The following is a 16235-nucleotide window of genomic DNA, read 5'->3' as shown; positions in this document are numbered from 1 at the left end:
GAAGATTCTCTAGTAACAATTATTCTCGAAAATGAAATGCACTTAATGCATTTAATCACTGTTTTTTATCCATAGAATAATTCAGTTCTTTGTGATTTCGAGAATAACATTTTGAAAGTGCTAATCAGTATTATATACGCATAGCCAAACGTTTGTTGAAATTACTAAAATGCACTTTCCTAATCAAAGGGGAATATAAGTTTATGTAATCATTGTTCGGTCAATGCAGTGTTTTCACTCTTTGATTTGATTTATTTATTGAAATTTTGTTAAAAGAAACTGTACATAATAAAATAAGGTTTAAAAACGACATCTATTTTCACTTTCATACTTGTATTACAATGAAAGGTTTAAGCCCTCACAAGAGTGCCTCCCTCGACCAACGAACCAGTTAATATGCCTTCTATAATTTATGCAGTCTATTCACGAACTTTTAATAGTTCGTTTCCTCTGAAAACTACTCAAAGATAAACATTAACTTATTATAAAGAAAAAGTATCAACCTAAATTCCGTACCAAGCAGAACATTGTCTACCCACGTATGTGATGAAAGAAAAATTTATGCATGGAAATTTCAGTGCTTCATTAGCAGTTTGATAGAATGTATTTTACTTTTTTAGTAATTGACAAGACAAAATGAAACGTAATTTAACATTTTTAAACAGCAACTTTTATTTAACTGGTAGTTCACCAGATTTTAAGTTTGATCTGCGTTCGAATCAATGACAAAATAAAAAAGGTAATTATTTATCCGAAAAGGTTTTCTCTTTCTTTTTTTTCCCTTCCTTCTTTTTCTCCGAAAAGAGGGGCGACCAAAAGTGTAAATGCGTAACCCAAGTTTTGTCTCTCGAGTTCACGCCAGTACAAACGGGGCGGAAAAATGACATCTATCGTCATAAGCACACGCATTGGCTTCCCGGATGCTTCGATAAATAAACGGAAGTAGCTCAGCTCCAATTACTGGGTATCACCACTTCGAAATGCTCACAGTTAAAGCAATACTCTGTTTGATAATCTTTCACCTTCTCAAAGCAAAGAGCACGATGAACAAGAATTAAAACAAAATGATATGACTACAAGCAAACAATGATCTATTACTTAAGAGGAAGAAATAGTTTGAATTTAGCTTTAAAATTCGCAATATTGTTACGGATTCCATGCATTGCAGAAATGGCAGGTAAGAGCTGCTTTTTATATTTATTTCATTTTCAACAGTTGTATTTTTTAATTGCAGTGTATTTATTATTTTATGACTAGGATGCTCTTTTTTTCCTCTATGCATAATTTCTCTTTGTTATGACGTTTCATGTTGGGGCATATTATTTTCGATTTTTCTATTAAAATAGTTTTTTCATTACATATTATACATACAAAAAGTTTTTTTCATTATATATTTGCATTGAATTTCTTGCTACGTTTTGCTGAACATTTATTTTTATTTTTCTGCTTCACTATATTACATGCTGATGCATGTACGTTTTAATTATTAACTTAGTTTTAATTATTAACAATAAGAATAAACTGAAAAATAGCCATACTAAATAACACTTAAAACATCAACATAAGGCATACACAGTAGAATGAATAAAAATTTTAAAGTATGGTAGTTTTATCCCAGTTTTGAGAACAAAAGTAAAGAGCTTTATTTTAAAATTTGTGATTTGTTTCAGTTCTTTTCTTATATGAAATTGTTGAAACAGAAGAAAAAGTTCTTTTTCATCATTGGAAGAAAGATACGCATACTTAAAAAAAATTCGCATATGCTTGCTCTGAGTTTTGCAGAATATTTTTCTTGCCGTCAGAATAATTTACAGGTAGATAATTTTCTGATCTAAGTTTTCGTTGGTTATTAGGCAGTAAACTTCAAAATACGATAGTGCATATAATTATGTAACTACCAATATATAACCCACCGGACATTTTAGAAGCATTTTAAATCATAAAATTTTCAGACAATGTCCTACATATGACATCCCAATAAATTAAGGGTTCATTCTTGATGATAAATCTTTCTGATAAGATATCAAATAGGATATGCACAAATATTATGTTCATCTACTCTTCTTGACACTCTAAGATAAAAGACTCGGATAATATCTGATATATTGAAAAAAATTTACAATCACAGCATTTTTAAAACTTCCAAAATAAGTTTCAGTTACTTTATCTCTTCTCCAAACTTCTCACCAACTGATGTCCATTTATATGTTATAAATTTTAAGAGACCTTCTTCAATTCGTAATCATAATAGTTATTATTAATTTTTTCATTCAATTAAAAATATAATCTTCACTGTTTATTTTTTGAAGAGCTACCCAGAGAGATTACTGTGACACGTTTAAGATAACTTCGTAGTTATAACCTTTCCTGCTTTATAGGCATAAATTTTTGCTCCCACAATTATGCCATTACTTTCATCTTTCATTTTTTCTAAAATCTTATTTACTTTGGAATATTATATTTGTTACTTTTTTTTGGGGGATAATAATAAATGTAATAAATGGTACCAATCATATGTTTCGTATCTTCAGAAAATCAGCAGTTTAAAAAAAAAAAAAAAAAAACATAAAACTGTCTGCATCCATATGCAGTAGCATATTATGCGAATATTTAGGTTTCGTAATATTATAATTAAAGCCTTATACGTATTAAATATGTGTTGATAAACCTAATATAATCATTGAAACATAGATCAGTTTATTAAGGATGACTGGAGTTTTATTCATATGAATAGCAACTACATTTCCATCAAATGCAGTCCGCTGCTTAAAATTTGGTTTAGCAATTAATTTCTTAGCTTTTTCACTGTTACAGCATAATCTCACATCAATTTTATCTCTAAGGTTTTCCATTGCTTTTCCAAACACTGAATTATTCATCAATTAAGAGAAGTCCTTTCAGAGCCATTAGCAGCATTAGGTTTCATTTATGTATTCACATCTATATATTTCTTTAACCAAGGAGACTGTCTAAATTCTAATACTCTACGAACCTTCCCAATTTTAAACCGATTTCCAAATATTGTTTTAAGTTACTATAATGAACAACATAGTGCTCTTTATCATATAAAGTTGTAAGTAATTTAGTTTGTCTAGAACCATTTGGAATTCTAGTTTCAACCGCTAAATTCATATCTGAATGTTTATCGTGTAGTTATTTTAGATATTTTAATTCAGCTTCTAATGCATACTTAGCATCTGAATCATCCATTTTATTAAACCAGTCATCATTGTTGCTCCATTTAAATCTACATAGGCTAGATTTTGACTCGTAGCTCAACCATATAAATTATTCGTACATTAAACAGCTAAATGGTTTACTTTAATCGTAATTGTTCATGTATTTATTATTTATTATTTACTTTTTTATATCTATTACAGCACTGAGCTACATCTCCTATAGTTTCTTTTTCTGAAATTAAAATCATATTATAATCACTCTATAATTACAATTCAATACTTGTTATTTTTAACGTTGCTTTAAAAGCTAATTCTGCGCTGTTAAGTACCATGCGGGATCTAAATCATACGCTTTTAAGCATGCAACGCCAAAATTTCAAATATATCTGCAAATATTTATATATCTGCTAACATCTGATTTTACATGTAAATCTGTACATTCACCCAAATTTTTAATCTCAAACTCATGGCATATTTTTTGGCTCGCTTATATTCTTCAACGGAACACTTACTTTCATTTAATATATGATCGAATTTCTCTTGAGCTGGTAATCTTGTTTCTTTAAATATTTCTTCAATATCCATGTAGTCATGAAAAGAAATACCTTTTTGTGCAATAAGATTTTATTTTTCATCGGAATAAAATTTTGAACTTTCTCTAAACATTTCCAGTGTACGATTTTGCGATAAAATATCAATTCTAGATAGCATAAAATTAAATGAATCTATAAACCTCAATTTCATTCTTTTACCTCATACCAGTTATTTTATAACTAGCACCCTATCCTGCTAAGTTATTAATTATTACAGGAATGAAATTAGGAATTTGATAACTTAAATTACAAATGTTATGTGCTTGTCCTCTATATTTTCTTGTTAAATGGAAATGATCTATAACTTTCCTTTTACCATCTGAACCATCAGGTATCTTTTACTTTTCACATATATGACAAACATTTGCACTTTTGTAATGCTCTTCATTGTAGTCTACAGTGTCCCTACAGTCTTTATATTTTTTCGTTTTCTCATCAATAAACTCTTCAACTTCTCGAACGTCATTCCTTAACATGTATAAAATTTATGAAATATGTCAGCTCTTTGGCAAACAACAGATGGTTTATAAAACTCATGTATATATTTAATGTAATGACTAAAAGTATAGGCTTCAGATTTCTGATATTTCATTATATAAAAGTCTGTTGGATGTGGTTAATAAGTATTTATCATTTTTCAAAAAAGTTCAGAATCGGCATATATAATAAATTATATTTTCATTAATTTTTTACAATATTCAAGTTTTATACATGTGTCTTTTTACCTCATTTCTACTCTTATAACTCAAAATCAGTTTCATGTGTTAAGTTTTCTTTTCAATAAAAGTATCTTAAACACCTATTACTTAGAAATATTTAATGATCAGTTATTTGAGTTCTTATTAATCTACTGATATTTTTTAATCAACAATAATGAGCATTTTGGTCCTCTTTTATGTAAAACAAGTTTATCGACTAAGTACATATCCACAAAGCTTTGGAAGATATCAGATGCTTCACAAGAACTTTTTTTCATTTACAAAACTAAAATGCATAATTAATTTTTACATGTTAAAATATCGTCAGAATAATCTTCCTTTCTCACCGCACATCCATTTCATCCAAGCCCTAGCTCAAAACTTCTTTTTTTTTTTTTGCGAAACATTTATTTCGCGCTTCAAGGCCAGTTTCCACACGCTGGCGAAGTTCCTCTTTTCCTGGCGCATTCAGTCAAATCTTAAACCTCCTTTTAAGAGAGGTTTTTCGTTACATCCTGTTTACCAAGACCTGGGCTCATTGTTTTATATGTCTGATGGGGGCAACTATGAGAATGCATTGTCAAAAAGCAAACATAAAAAGCTACACACCAAGAAGGAATTATCCGAATGAAAGAAAAATCGATAAATGTGTTGTACACGCATTGACAGGTGACAGGTGAAAGCTGGTCCGGACACCCAGGCGGCTTAGATAGACTATTCGGGTACTGTGCCAAGTCCGTTGCTGTCTAGGATAAGCACCTCCTGCTACCCCAAGAGCACCACATAGGGAATTAATTCAGAGATGTTAAAAAGCATAATGTGCCAAACAAGGGCAAGTTTCATAATGTTGCTGAGAAATGCAAAATATTATTTGCAGATGACAGACAGACGGTATCTAAACATAAGACATTTCAGGTACAGATATTGCTAGTGAACATACAATACATGCACTTATACTAACAGATAATGCATCACTAAGCATCAAATTACACATTCGTAAAACATCTAATACAAAGACAAATACTACATTGCGCATACAAAGAAAAACGCTGACTTCATGAAGTGGTGCACTGGAGATAGAAGGACTCCCATTTCCGATAAAGTTTATGATGATTGTGAAATGGTCACTATTATATGGATAATTCCTACATGGCTATGTCAATCGAGTGGTCCATGTTGGCTGAAGAAAGTATTTTCCGCATTGTTGAGGATACAGAGACAATGGTCATGGATCTGTTGTTCGACCTGCTTTTCTCGTATATACGTATCTCTACTACCCCACAGAGTAATATGTCCATTGAAATCACCAACCAAAATAATCGGGGCTGACTAATTAAATTTTCTAAATTTCTCTCATCAACACTCTCATTTGGAGCAAGATAGACACTACAAACGGAAATCAGTGTCCGGATATTCACCTGTATGGCAACTGCTCGCAAAAGACTATTCAAGGGTAGGACACTTGATGGACAATTAATTGAGGTAAGTAAACCTACACCACCGCTTGCTCGTTCTCTGAAAGAGTTCTCATTTCTTATCACTGAATATCTACGAAGCTTTGCATGATTATCGGGTTTGAGGAATGGCTCTTGTTCTGCAATACAAACAGGTTTATAATTATAAATGAGCTGTTTGATACCGTCAGGACTCTGACTGAAGACACGACAGTTCCACGTTATGAGAGTGGCCATTAGAAGTTTTTATTATTGCAATGCTGTTTCTTTGTTTTATGAGGCAGGACATGATTTGAAAGATCTTTACCTCCCTCTATTTTCATCTCAGATTCGATGAAGTAAGAAAAAATCCCTTCGACAGAGCTTCGGCTTGGGGTTCTGTGTTTGGAGCTTTTAATTTTCCTTTTTAAGCTGTCCGTTCTGTGCATTTTTATTTGCGAACTTTTTGTTGTCTGTTTGGGAGGAAAAGATTTAAAAATATTTCGCTGCCAATTATATATTATGAGCTGTTTGGGCACTTACTGACCGATACGATTTGGAGGCTTCAGCATAAGAAACAAACGTTTGGTCTTGATTAACCAGTGCTAATTAATTTCTTAGCTTCAGAATAGGAGATTTTTTTATAACTTCAATATGCTATATTTATTTCTCTTCTTTTGATTTAGATGACTATTTAGATTGAGTATAACGTATGAGCTACATGATAATTTATACATTTTGGATGGGCAATGCAGTCCTGACATTCATGAACGGTTACAGAACAACGATTACACACCAGTTTCCACGACATGCGGCTTTTGCATGTGTATGACAGATCACCTAAGACTAAAAACAGCGCAGTTGATTCGGCATGTAAGGTCTGACGGGGCAGTTCTGGTAACCCACCTTAATGGACTTCTATAGCTGATGAGAATGGACCAAGATGAGAATGTCAGAATAACATGTTTTGTGTTAACAAGTTGACCATCCCTATGGATTTTAAATCGGCGAGTCCCACACACGTTTTGCTGAGCGAGTTCTTTTAAAAAGTTCTTTCTCAGAGACTGATATCAGTATTCTGAGTGAGTTCTCTGGATATGGTCACAGAATTATGTGGAGACACATTAATATAACAATCGTCCATATTTGCCATTTTTAGGATGAGATATCGTCTCGACGAACAGAGATCATGAACAGGAGCATTTTTATGTGTTTTGACTTGGCAGCTGAGGCCACAATATGGTTATGGACAAGAAGTGGTGATAGATTTCCTAGCTGACCAGTCATGACAAAGAACTTAGGAAATTCGATGCTCTCGCTGACCATGGCAGTGCGTATTCTCTAAACAGTTCCAGAATTTTTCGTTTCCATGTGATTGGATGAAGAAGTTAAATTTGCTACATCGTAAATAGAAAAGTTTCAGAATTCCATACCAAGAAAAGATTCTATACCATGGAGCTCAACAAGGAAATACAGATTCCCGTGTTAGGGCTAGCCGGGCCTATACGCAGACTGAAGCCCCACAGCTTCCCGAGAGCGGGAAGTTCTGAAAGCTTATTCCCAAGCTACTGACATATTGAATCAACCGATTGACACTAATGGAGGCAGCTAACTGCCTCTCGTTTCAGTTGAAGCAGGTGCCAAAGCATCGTGTTGGGAACAGTAACTCGCCCTCCACTACCAGGATTCTCCTTTCCAGTCGTACGGGTCTCCACGCACCGCAAACGCGTAGGCAGTTTTCTCACCATGGTGAAATAGAAACAAAAGAATAGTAACTCTACCTCACAGTGAACCCAATATTCCGTAAGAAGAAACCGTATGGGAGAAAGGGAGAAATGAAAGATAAGAAGAGAGGAAAAGGAAAAGAGGAAAGGTCACTGGGGCTCCAGAATTGTGACATTCGATCACCAAGGAGGAAATCCCGAGGGGTTTTCACATGTTATGTTTAGCTGGGCATATTAGAATGGCCTTCACGCCTAGGGGGCCCTACTTTGGTTCAAGAGGTACTTCGCGCATTTCGCCCTGTGGGCACCACTCGCCATGGCAGGACTTGAGGAAAAAATGGGTCGACGGAACCACATTGGTATGGAATCTATGTCTTAGCATAGGAATGTCATTTGTTTTACATGGTATCAAAATGCTCCGTTGCAGTGTGCTGGAGCCCCAGTTAGTCAGTCATTAGCCGTCAAACGTTTATGCATATTCTATCGTATGGTATGAGCATATGTATTTTCGTCCCATTCGGATAATTCCTTCTCAGTGCTACGCTTTTTATATTTTAAAGTGTATTTTAGTTGCTGAGCACATTTAATACTTTTCCATAAAGTTTCGCGAAAGCACTACGTTTGAAAAAATCTTTATGGCCAATTACTTGAGTCTAAATCGTGACCTAATGAAGGGCAGCTGTGTAATTCCTTGCGACTAGTCCCTACACTTAACGCTTTCTTAGAAATGCACTACACCAGTGACTGAGAGGTTTAAAAAGTTGATTGCTGGAGTTCGACCCTGTTCTATACCAGGCGAACGGACTGGCTTCATAGTTGGTTTTCTTGTACATAATATGAATACTAGCCAGCTTTCCTTAAAGAATTCGCCACGAAGGCACCTTCCTCTTAGGCAAATTTCTCTCATATGCTTTGTCGTATTCCAACAACGCAACGCAATGCCTAACAGACGTACCTAATAGTAGCTGCGTGGTCAAAGCCACGTTTGATTCCAACTGAATCAGGTTTTCTTGTTGCTAATTTTCCATGAAATATTTCTAATATTTCCTTTGCCAAATTCTCCACGAAATCATCTTTTCCCTAAGCAGAGAGATGTCTAATGCTTCATTTAATCGTTTCACCGTATCTAGATAATCATTAATACATTGGTTTCCCCTTTTGATTAGAATTTTTTCCATATTTAACATATGTGGAATTTTTTTATGCCTATAGTTAGGCTTCGAACGCTCCAAAGGACTAAACGATTATGGCCATTCTTCTCATGTATTCAGAACGCCTTTCGACGATAGCATGAAAGGCTGCCGATATAATTTGAACACAGACAGGCATATTATTCGACACATAAAATTGTTTATGTGAGTGTTCGTATTTTAGAATAGGGTTTGAAAATTGAACGTATTGCACATACGATATACACAATAAAAGATTAGAAAGACAAAGAAGAGTCGATTTCTTGAACCCCCGAGAATCGAGTTCATTTTAACATACTCCCGATGACCACATTTGGTGATATTTATATGGAACTCGTAAAATCCAGCAGCTGCAAAAATAACTTAATTGTCCTACATGGCGTCTGCGATTTGGCTGCGTCAAACTGATACCGCTGCTTTTATAACTGATTACGCTTTTATAACTATTTCCCAGTGCCCTGCGACCTGTTCTGTTTGTAGTTATTCTGAGGTTCAACCTGCCATGTGGTGCGATAAAAGATTACAAATTTACATTTCAATAATAAGGCAAGTTAAATTTAAAAATGTATTGAACATTTTAAAAGTACATAATTTTGCACTTTTATTTGAAGTGGTTCTCAAATTCCTTTGTTATTTCATTGTTATCTAAATCCTGTATTCGTTCCAGTATCTCATATATGAACATTTCCTTTCGTCTACATACTTTTATCGTCTTTATGATGATCTTCTTTTTATCATCTTATGCTTTTAAATTTCTTAAAAATTAGAAATTTGCATAAAAGTATTCTAAGAAAAGTTTCTATGTCAAGGTTTAATGTGCGGAAAGCCAGGACGTTCCGTTGGCTGTCATATTGAGGGAGGAGAGAAACTATCTTATCACGAAGAAGAAGAAGTTCGATACCGTTGTGACACATATGATGGTTTCATCAGAGGCAAAACTGTTCGCAAATGTATCAACGGATCTTGGACTGGAAGTATACCGATAATTTGTAAGTATGAAACTATAGTTCAATTTTTGTTCATTGTATTGGATAAATTCACAAAACTTATTTCCAAGTAAAGTTTATTCAAAATTTTGCCTCATCGAGAGACACTTCGCATTTTTGGGTTTCACAATGATGGAACTTCTTCCTGTACAAGAGTATAAAATAAAATATTTACATAGTTTTGAATATTGAATAAGAACGTCAATTTTCAAATATTTCATTGAAAGGCTTACCATTTTAGGTTTCCTTTCCCATTCATTCTCCGCTTCACTTGACTCGTGTAAAAGTGTGACCAAAATTTTATAACAAATTAACTGAATAAAAGAAAGCTGGATAGTTTAAAATGGCAAGCGTCATTTCTAATCCAGCACATTTTTGAGAAAACGTTTTCTAAAATTTTGAACGCTGTTAAAATAAAATTTTTGTTTCTGTGACTAAGATAAACTATAGGTATATCCTTCCGTGGTTAAGTGATTTAAGTTTGATTTACTTCAGTTAAGGCATTTCTATTGAAAACCGTTAGAAGTGTTCCTCTAAGTTTCTTTTTAACTCAAGTGTTATTTATACACATAAAAAAAATTTTGCGATATATTTCTGTTAATCATCTACATACCGGTAAACAATTTAGTCTGGATTTTATATTATTTATATTACGATTTTATTTTACGATTTTTACTAATTAGTAGTTAAATCAGTAGTAGTTATTTCCTTTTTTTAATTGGCTATCACTTAAAGTTTGTTTATAGTAACTACCACAGGCATTAAATCGCCCAAAAATTTAAGTCTATATGGAAGCTTAGTAATAAAGGATTTCAAGAGTATTCAATATCTGAATTTTCAGCAATTCTGTAATTTGTAATTTACTTGTATCATCAGAGTATGTGGAATAAAAATCTGTAATTTACTTAGGATTCATAGGTGAAATAGTTAGTTAGTGTTGTAAAAGCTTTCGACAATGATTTTGGTTGCAAAATCATCGCGTTTCAAATTATGATGGGAAATTTAAAAAATGGTAAATGAAACCTCAAAGCCGCCTCTGATAGATTACGGTGTTGAAGCTCCAACATCATTTTAATCAGAAATTCTAAAGTCCAGCCTTAGAATCGAGTTTCAAATTTGGAGTTACTCGCTGAATGAAAGTAATTTATCCGCAAAAATGGTGATCCTGAGTTCGAATTCTACCCGCAGTCCATGAATTTAAATCGGCGCCTGAGTAACCGTAAAGATGTAAGGGATGTACAAGGCTAGGAGAAACTCTCAATTGTACATCTATCTGTCTATGACGTCTTCTATGCCAGTTGAGAAAGTGGCTCCATCGGAAACCAGTGTAAAGGATACATTTTTCTAGACCCGCGTTTAAGTTCCATTACCGCAAATTAAGTTCTGTGTTTCATAAAAATGATTCCGTTTGAAAGCATTTACGTTTACAATGATAAAAAATTCTGATCATATGAGCGCTTTTTTTTTTTTTTTTTTTTTTTTTGAAGAAGTTGCAATTTTATTTAATTTGATTTCCAGTGCATTCTTTTGTACAGCTCTTTGATTTGTTTGCGAAATTAATGTAATAATTATAAGTGCATAACTCATAAAATTGCATTCATTTCAAGCCTGAGACCCTGATTATTTTCCCTCTAGTATATTACCAATTATATAATAATGTATTAGAGTGATATATTTTCTTGTATGATTTTGTAATACATATTATAATATACAAACAAAATTGGAATACATATTACAATATACAAACCCTGTGACATAGCCGGCGCTAGGATTTTTGTTGACAAGTGCAATCTTTATAGTTCCTAAATGCTGCAGCACGTTGCTACCCTCAATTTTATAATTCTGCTTTCTGCTGGCGAGGCAACTGAGAGTTACAAATGCTCTCCCACTAATCTTAGATTCTCGCCTTTTGTTTAAACTCAATTTACATTCCTGGTGGAGTTGATGTAAAGTAAATATACGGGAAAGATTTAACACAAATTTAAAGTACTAATTAAACATTACACTATTTGCTATATGGGGAAATATGACTGCATGTGCGTATGTGGTTTTTTTTTTTTTTTTTTTTTTTTTTTTTTTTTTTTTTGTGTGTGTGTGTGTGTGTGTGTGTGTTGTGTGTGTGGAAGGTTATGTACAGTAATTAACAGCTTTTTCTACTTTGTGTGTGTAGAATGTACCTAAAAAAATTTTTTTTTTTAAAATTAGGGATTGTTTGTACTTGGGTACTGTGAAGAAACTCTTCCATTATATTTTACTGCTAATTAATGTGATTTTATCGTATCTTCAAATTGCATAATTTCTGCTATTACATAGTCAAGGTAGAGCATACTTTTGTGTAAACGTTGCTTAAGCTTCCGATTTCTGTATTACTAATATTTCATACTTCGAAAATTTTCTCTCATTACCTGTCGTTTTCACCGTAAGGTTCGGATCTTCTTTCAGAGTTATTACATAAAAAGGATTACAGTATATACAGAGTATCTCAATCTCACTTAAAATCATTGAGAGGAGGTAAAAAACATCTATATGAATCATATTCATTTAGGTCAGCAAGACCGGACACACTACCCTCAAATAGAAGAGACGTAAAGACACTGTAAGAATACAAAAGCACTATAAAATAAACTACAGAAAGCACTATAGAAAGCACTATAAAGTGCACTACAGAAAGCACTATAAAGTGCACTACAGAAAGCACTATAAAGTGCTTTATAGGGCTAAACGACAAAACAACTTTAAGACACAGAGTGCGGTTTCACGAGAAGTATTCAAAGTTCTGACCGTTCTCAGTGATGCATGTCTGACACCCAAGCCATAGAGATTTCGGATCATTTTCAAAGATACCTAGAGTTTCGCGGTTTTTAACAGCTCTCATAACACGACATATACTGTAAAATAACCCATACATGAAATCAAGTTTCCCAACTTATCATTCTTAAAGTAATGCATGTTCTCTGTATGGTATTATAAGGATGGAGAAGCCCCAGGCGCTGACCTGCAATGCCGGCAAGCAGCACCACCTATCCATTTTTGATCCTGCTTTCCTGTGTGAATATGGTTTATAGCGATATTCTTCCTTACCTCAAAACTACACATACATACTTCGAGGGATCTTGTATATCTATATAAGAGGACACTATATTGATCGTAGTAATCACTGCACATGCAAATTGTTGTTATTTTATTTATAGGCTTCCGATAGTACCAACTACCCACTCACATTTTTCATTATGTCTCTCCTCTTTATTACACCTACATTATTCGATGTTGCCTTGACCTACCATTTTATGTCAACTTTTGTTCCTCCTCCTTTTCTAAATGGATGACTGTCTCCCTCATGCACTATGACAGTGTTCCACGGTTCACACAAATTCTTTCTAAGAATCGACAAAGAGACACTTCACTATGATCATATTCTGAATCAGTGTATCACAGGGCACGGCGCTTTTCCCACCTACTTCCATATCAGAGGCATGTACCCCACGGACCTCTGCGGTATGTAGGGAAAGGGGTGACCCATCGTTATATTCTTTACTGTGATCTGACAGAGGGTTTACATCTGATAAATCCTCGCGATAATCTAATTCCTTTTAGAAAACACACAGTAAAGAATAGATATTTTAGAACCAAGATTAGAGACGTTCTTCTACATATCCACACATTCGGAATGTATATTTGTCAGGTCTAACCTCACAACATCTGTATAATTTTATTAAAATGTATAAATTTCCCTCGCATAATAAAATGTTTCAACAATTTCACTTTCTTTTGAAAAGCGTAATTCGGACATAGTTGTCCTCTGTATCTTTGCCGCAAAAAATCGTTTCTAGCAACTCAAAGACACAATTATTCAATGCTGATGAGCGGTACTTCCAAGAATATTACAGCTTCCGAATTATAAAGGCGATTTACTATTACTATTATTTTACGTATTTCTCCCTGAGGCATTGTAGGAAAAGAGGGATGCCTCCGTGGAGGATTATCTGAGGGAACCTTGCTCATAATAACACGTTACACATGGAAAAAACCACGAAAACGCCCATGCAGCCAACCCGTTCGCGGCATTTTAGAAAGGCCATTTGAACGAACATTTTGACTTTTGGACGCTTCGGTTTCCATAGTTTTCAAGAACCATCTCGTCTCTGAAATATTAGTCTAGCTACTATGCTCAACGCCGCCCATCCTATATAGTGTTTAGTGACCCAAGCTGCCGGACTGATAGGCCGGGGTTCGAATCCCGGAGAAGGCATGGATTTTTGTAAGAGTATAAGGTCTATGCGGCAGTGGAGCACTTAAAATACACGGCGAGGCGAAAGTTTTTACGAGAGGTTGATGATAGAGGAAGAGGGATTGGAAACCCTCGGACCGTCCCCGCGGTGTTCTTTCTCAAAATTGGGGCGTAATCTTAACATTTAGCCAGGTTCAGCAATACCTCAATCACTGTGGTACTACAGAGGCGCTGCCCTAACATCTATCGATACCTCTCCTCCCTTTTTCTTGCATTAGTTTCGAACAAGAGTAAAAATGAACGTTTTTTACATCCTATTCATCTGAATCCGTTGAAAACTCTCAGCTACAGTGCCAATAGCAGTAAACTCAAGAGGAAACATCCAACCATTCCTCTATTATTGAAACCTGTGTCTTTTGCACGTTTTTGAGGATTCTTTAAGATGTCTTCTAAATTTTAATCAATGCGGTGACTAAATTTTTTCTAACAGCGACCAATAGACTATTACAATCCTGACTAAAATAAATGAAAACAACTCTGTTAAAAATATTACATGCATCGCAAGAACTAACCGTAGCTGTCCTTCGAGACAACATAACAAAAAAGGCTGAAATCTAAGATCGTCAGGAAATTACCAAGACTTCTACTAAGAAAACTCTTCCAACTTTAAACTCTCAGTTTTTCTAAAGAAAATATGCTAATCTACTCATCTAGAAATATATAACAGTAAAAAATGTTAGCTGCTAATATTATAGAGGTAATCAGAAAAGAAATTGTTAAAAACCGAGGTTTTGATCATTTTCTGGTGAACTTTCTAACGAAATTTAAAATTTCCTGAAATATCCGAAAAAGCGCTGCTTCGTCAAATACAGTACTTTTGCATATTTTCAATTTCTTATAAATGAGGAAGAGTATTTTCATTTATGCGTGTATGTGTATTGTTTGTACTATTTCAGGTTTTATGCTTCTAATGTAAATATTTTCTGTTTAAACGCAAACGCTTGATAATTTTCCCAGTAAAACTGCAGTCTGCACTCCCTAATTGGATTTTGGGGGAATATATAGTTGATTACACACCCTCAAAAAGAAAGTTATAAAATTAATTGCTAAATTCCTATAAATGTAACAAGCAAAAATTGGGAAACAAAGAAGAAATAAAGTTTTTATTCACCAAAGGCAAACTTTGCCTCAGAATTTGCTGCATAGTTAATTTAAATGCCAAGGTCTAAAAATTGGAGGAACATTAGTTAAGACTTTTAATTTCGAACTGTGTCTTTATTTAGTGGTACATATGCCTGTGGTCTGAATGTTGTTTCATGCTTATATAACAGGCAGGGCCGGGGTCAGAGCCGGTGCAATCCGTGCGGTTGCCTTGGGGCGGGAGCAGAATTTAGGGGTGACAAACTTTTTAAATTTCGAAGGCAGTGGGCGGAAGAATTTAAAAACCATACAGATTGCACCGGCGGCAAAATGCTCAGCCCCGGTCCTGACAATAGGCATTTAATAGATTTTACTCAAGAACGTATTAAACTGAAAAATCCGATTTTGAAGATTTTAAAAGAAAAAGAAAGTCCAAGGAAATTAGAAATTCAAATGAGAAAGAAAGTTCAAAGGAAATCTTCAAGCATTACGAAATAGCAGAAAAGTACTGTCGCCAATTTGTTTCAGACGGAGTGGCGCATGCTCGTTAATTGTAAGCGTTGTTGAGTGAAAACATTTTTTGATTTGTTTAATTTCTGTTATACGTCATTTTAGTTTATGGTACTTTCATCGAAATGTGGTAACGATTTGATAACTTATCATGTAATGTACGTTTTGAAAGTAGCGCCTGAGTGTCGCTCTAGTATAAATAAAAATAGTAAATTTCAAAGAGTGGTTGCATTTATTCTATAATGAGTTAATGAGTTAATGAGTATGTTAATCGACGAAGTCAGTTCAGTTCAAATGGTTGATCTGAGCCGGAATAGATATAAAATTTACAGAACCTTGACCTTCTATTTCCGGTTTGGAGTGAAGGATTAGTTAGAATACTTCCATATTGAAGTTCTACAGAAACAAAAAGCTCCTTTGAAGCTCTTTATTTGTTTAACGACTTACTAATTAAAATGTCACTGACACAGATTTTGGCAATAGAACGTACACTAAAAATACAACGAAAGTAAGGCAAAAAATAGCGGACGATAATGTTCAACAAAGTGACTTAA

General features: G+C 34.1%; 1 protein-coding gene across 1 annotated transcript in view; it reads left to right on the top strand.

Annotated features, from left to right (window-relative positions):
• Positions 1 to 951: 951 nt before the first annotated feature.
• The window catches only part of LOC118185682 (sushi, von Willebrand factor type A, EGF and pentraxin domain-containing protein 1-like), a 113405-nt gene continuing 98121 nt past the window's right edge, over positions 952 to 16235 (top strand). The window contains exons 1-2 of the mRNA XM_085808693.1: positions 952 to 1177; positions 9627 to 9806. Coding sequence (XP_085664819.1) covers positions 1087 to 1177; positions 9627 to 9806 — 271 coding nt within the window. The 5' untranslated portion in view covers positions 952 to 1086. The remainder of the gene's footprint in view (positions 1178 to 9626; positions 9807 to 16235) is intronic.

The sequence above is a fragment of the Stegodyphus dumicola genome, chromosome X1, assembly GCF_044657685.1.
Source record: "Stegodyphus dumicola isolate Sdum_Otavi_A_Nest chromosome X1, ASM4465768v1".
Lineage (NCBI taxonomy): Eukaryota > Metazoa > Arthropoda > Arachnida > Araneae > Eresidae > Stegodyphus > Stegodyphus dumicola.
The sequence above is the reverse complement of the archived record's forward strand: the minus strand, read 5'-3'. Positions and strand labels throughout refer to the sequence as shown.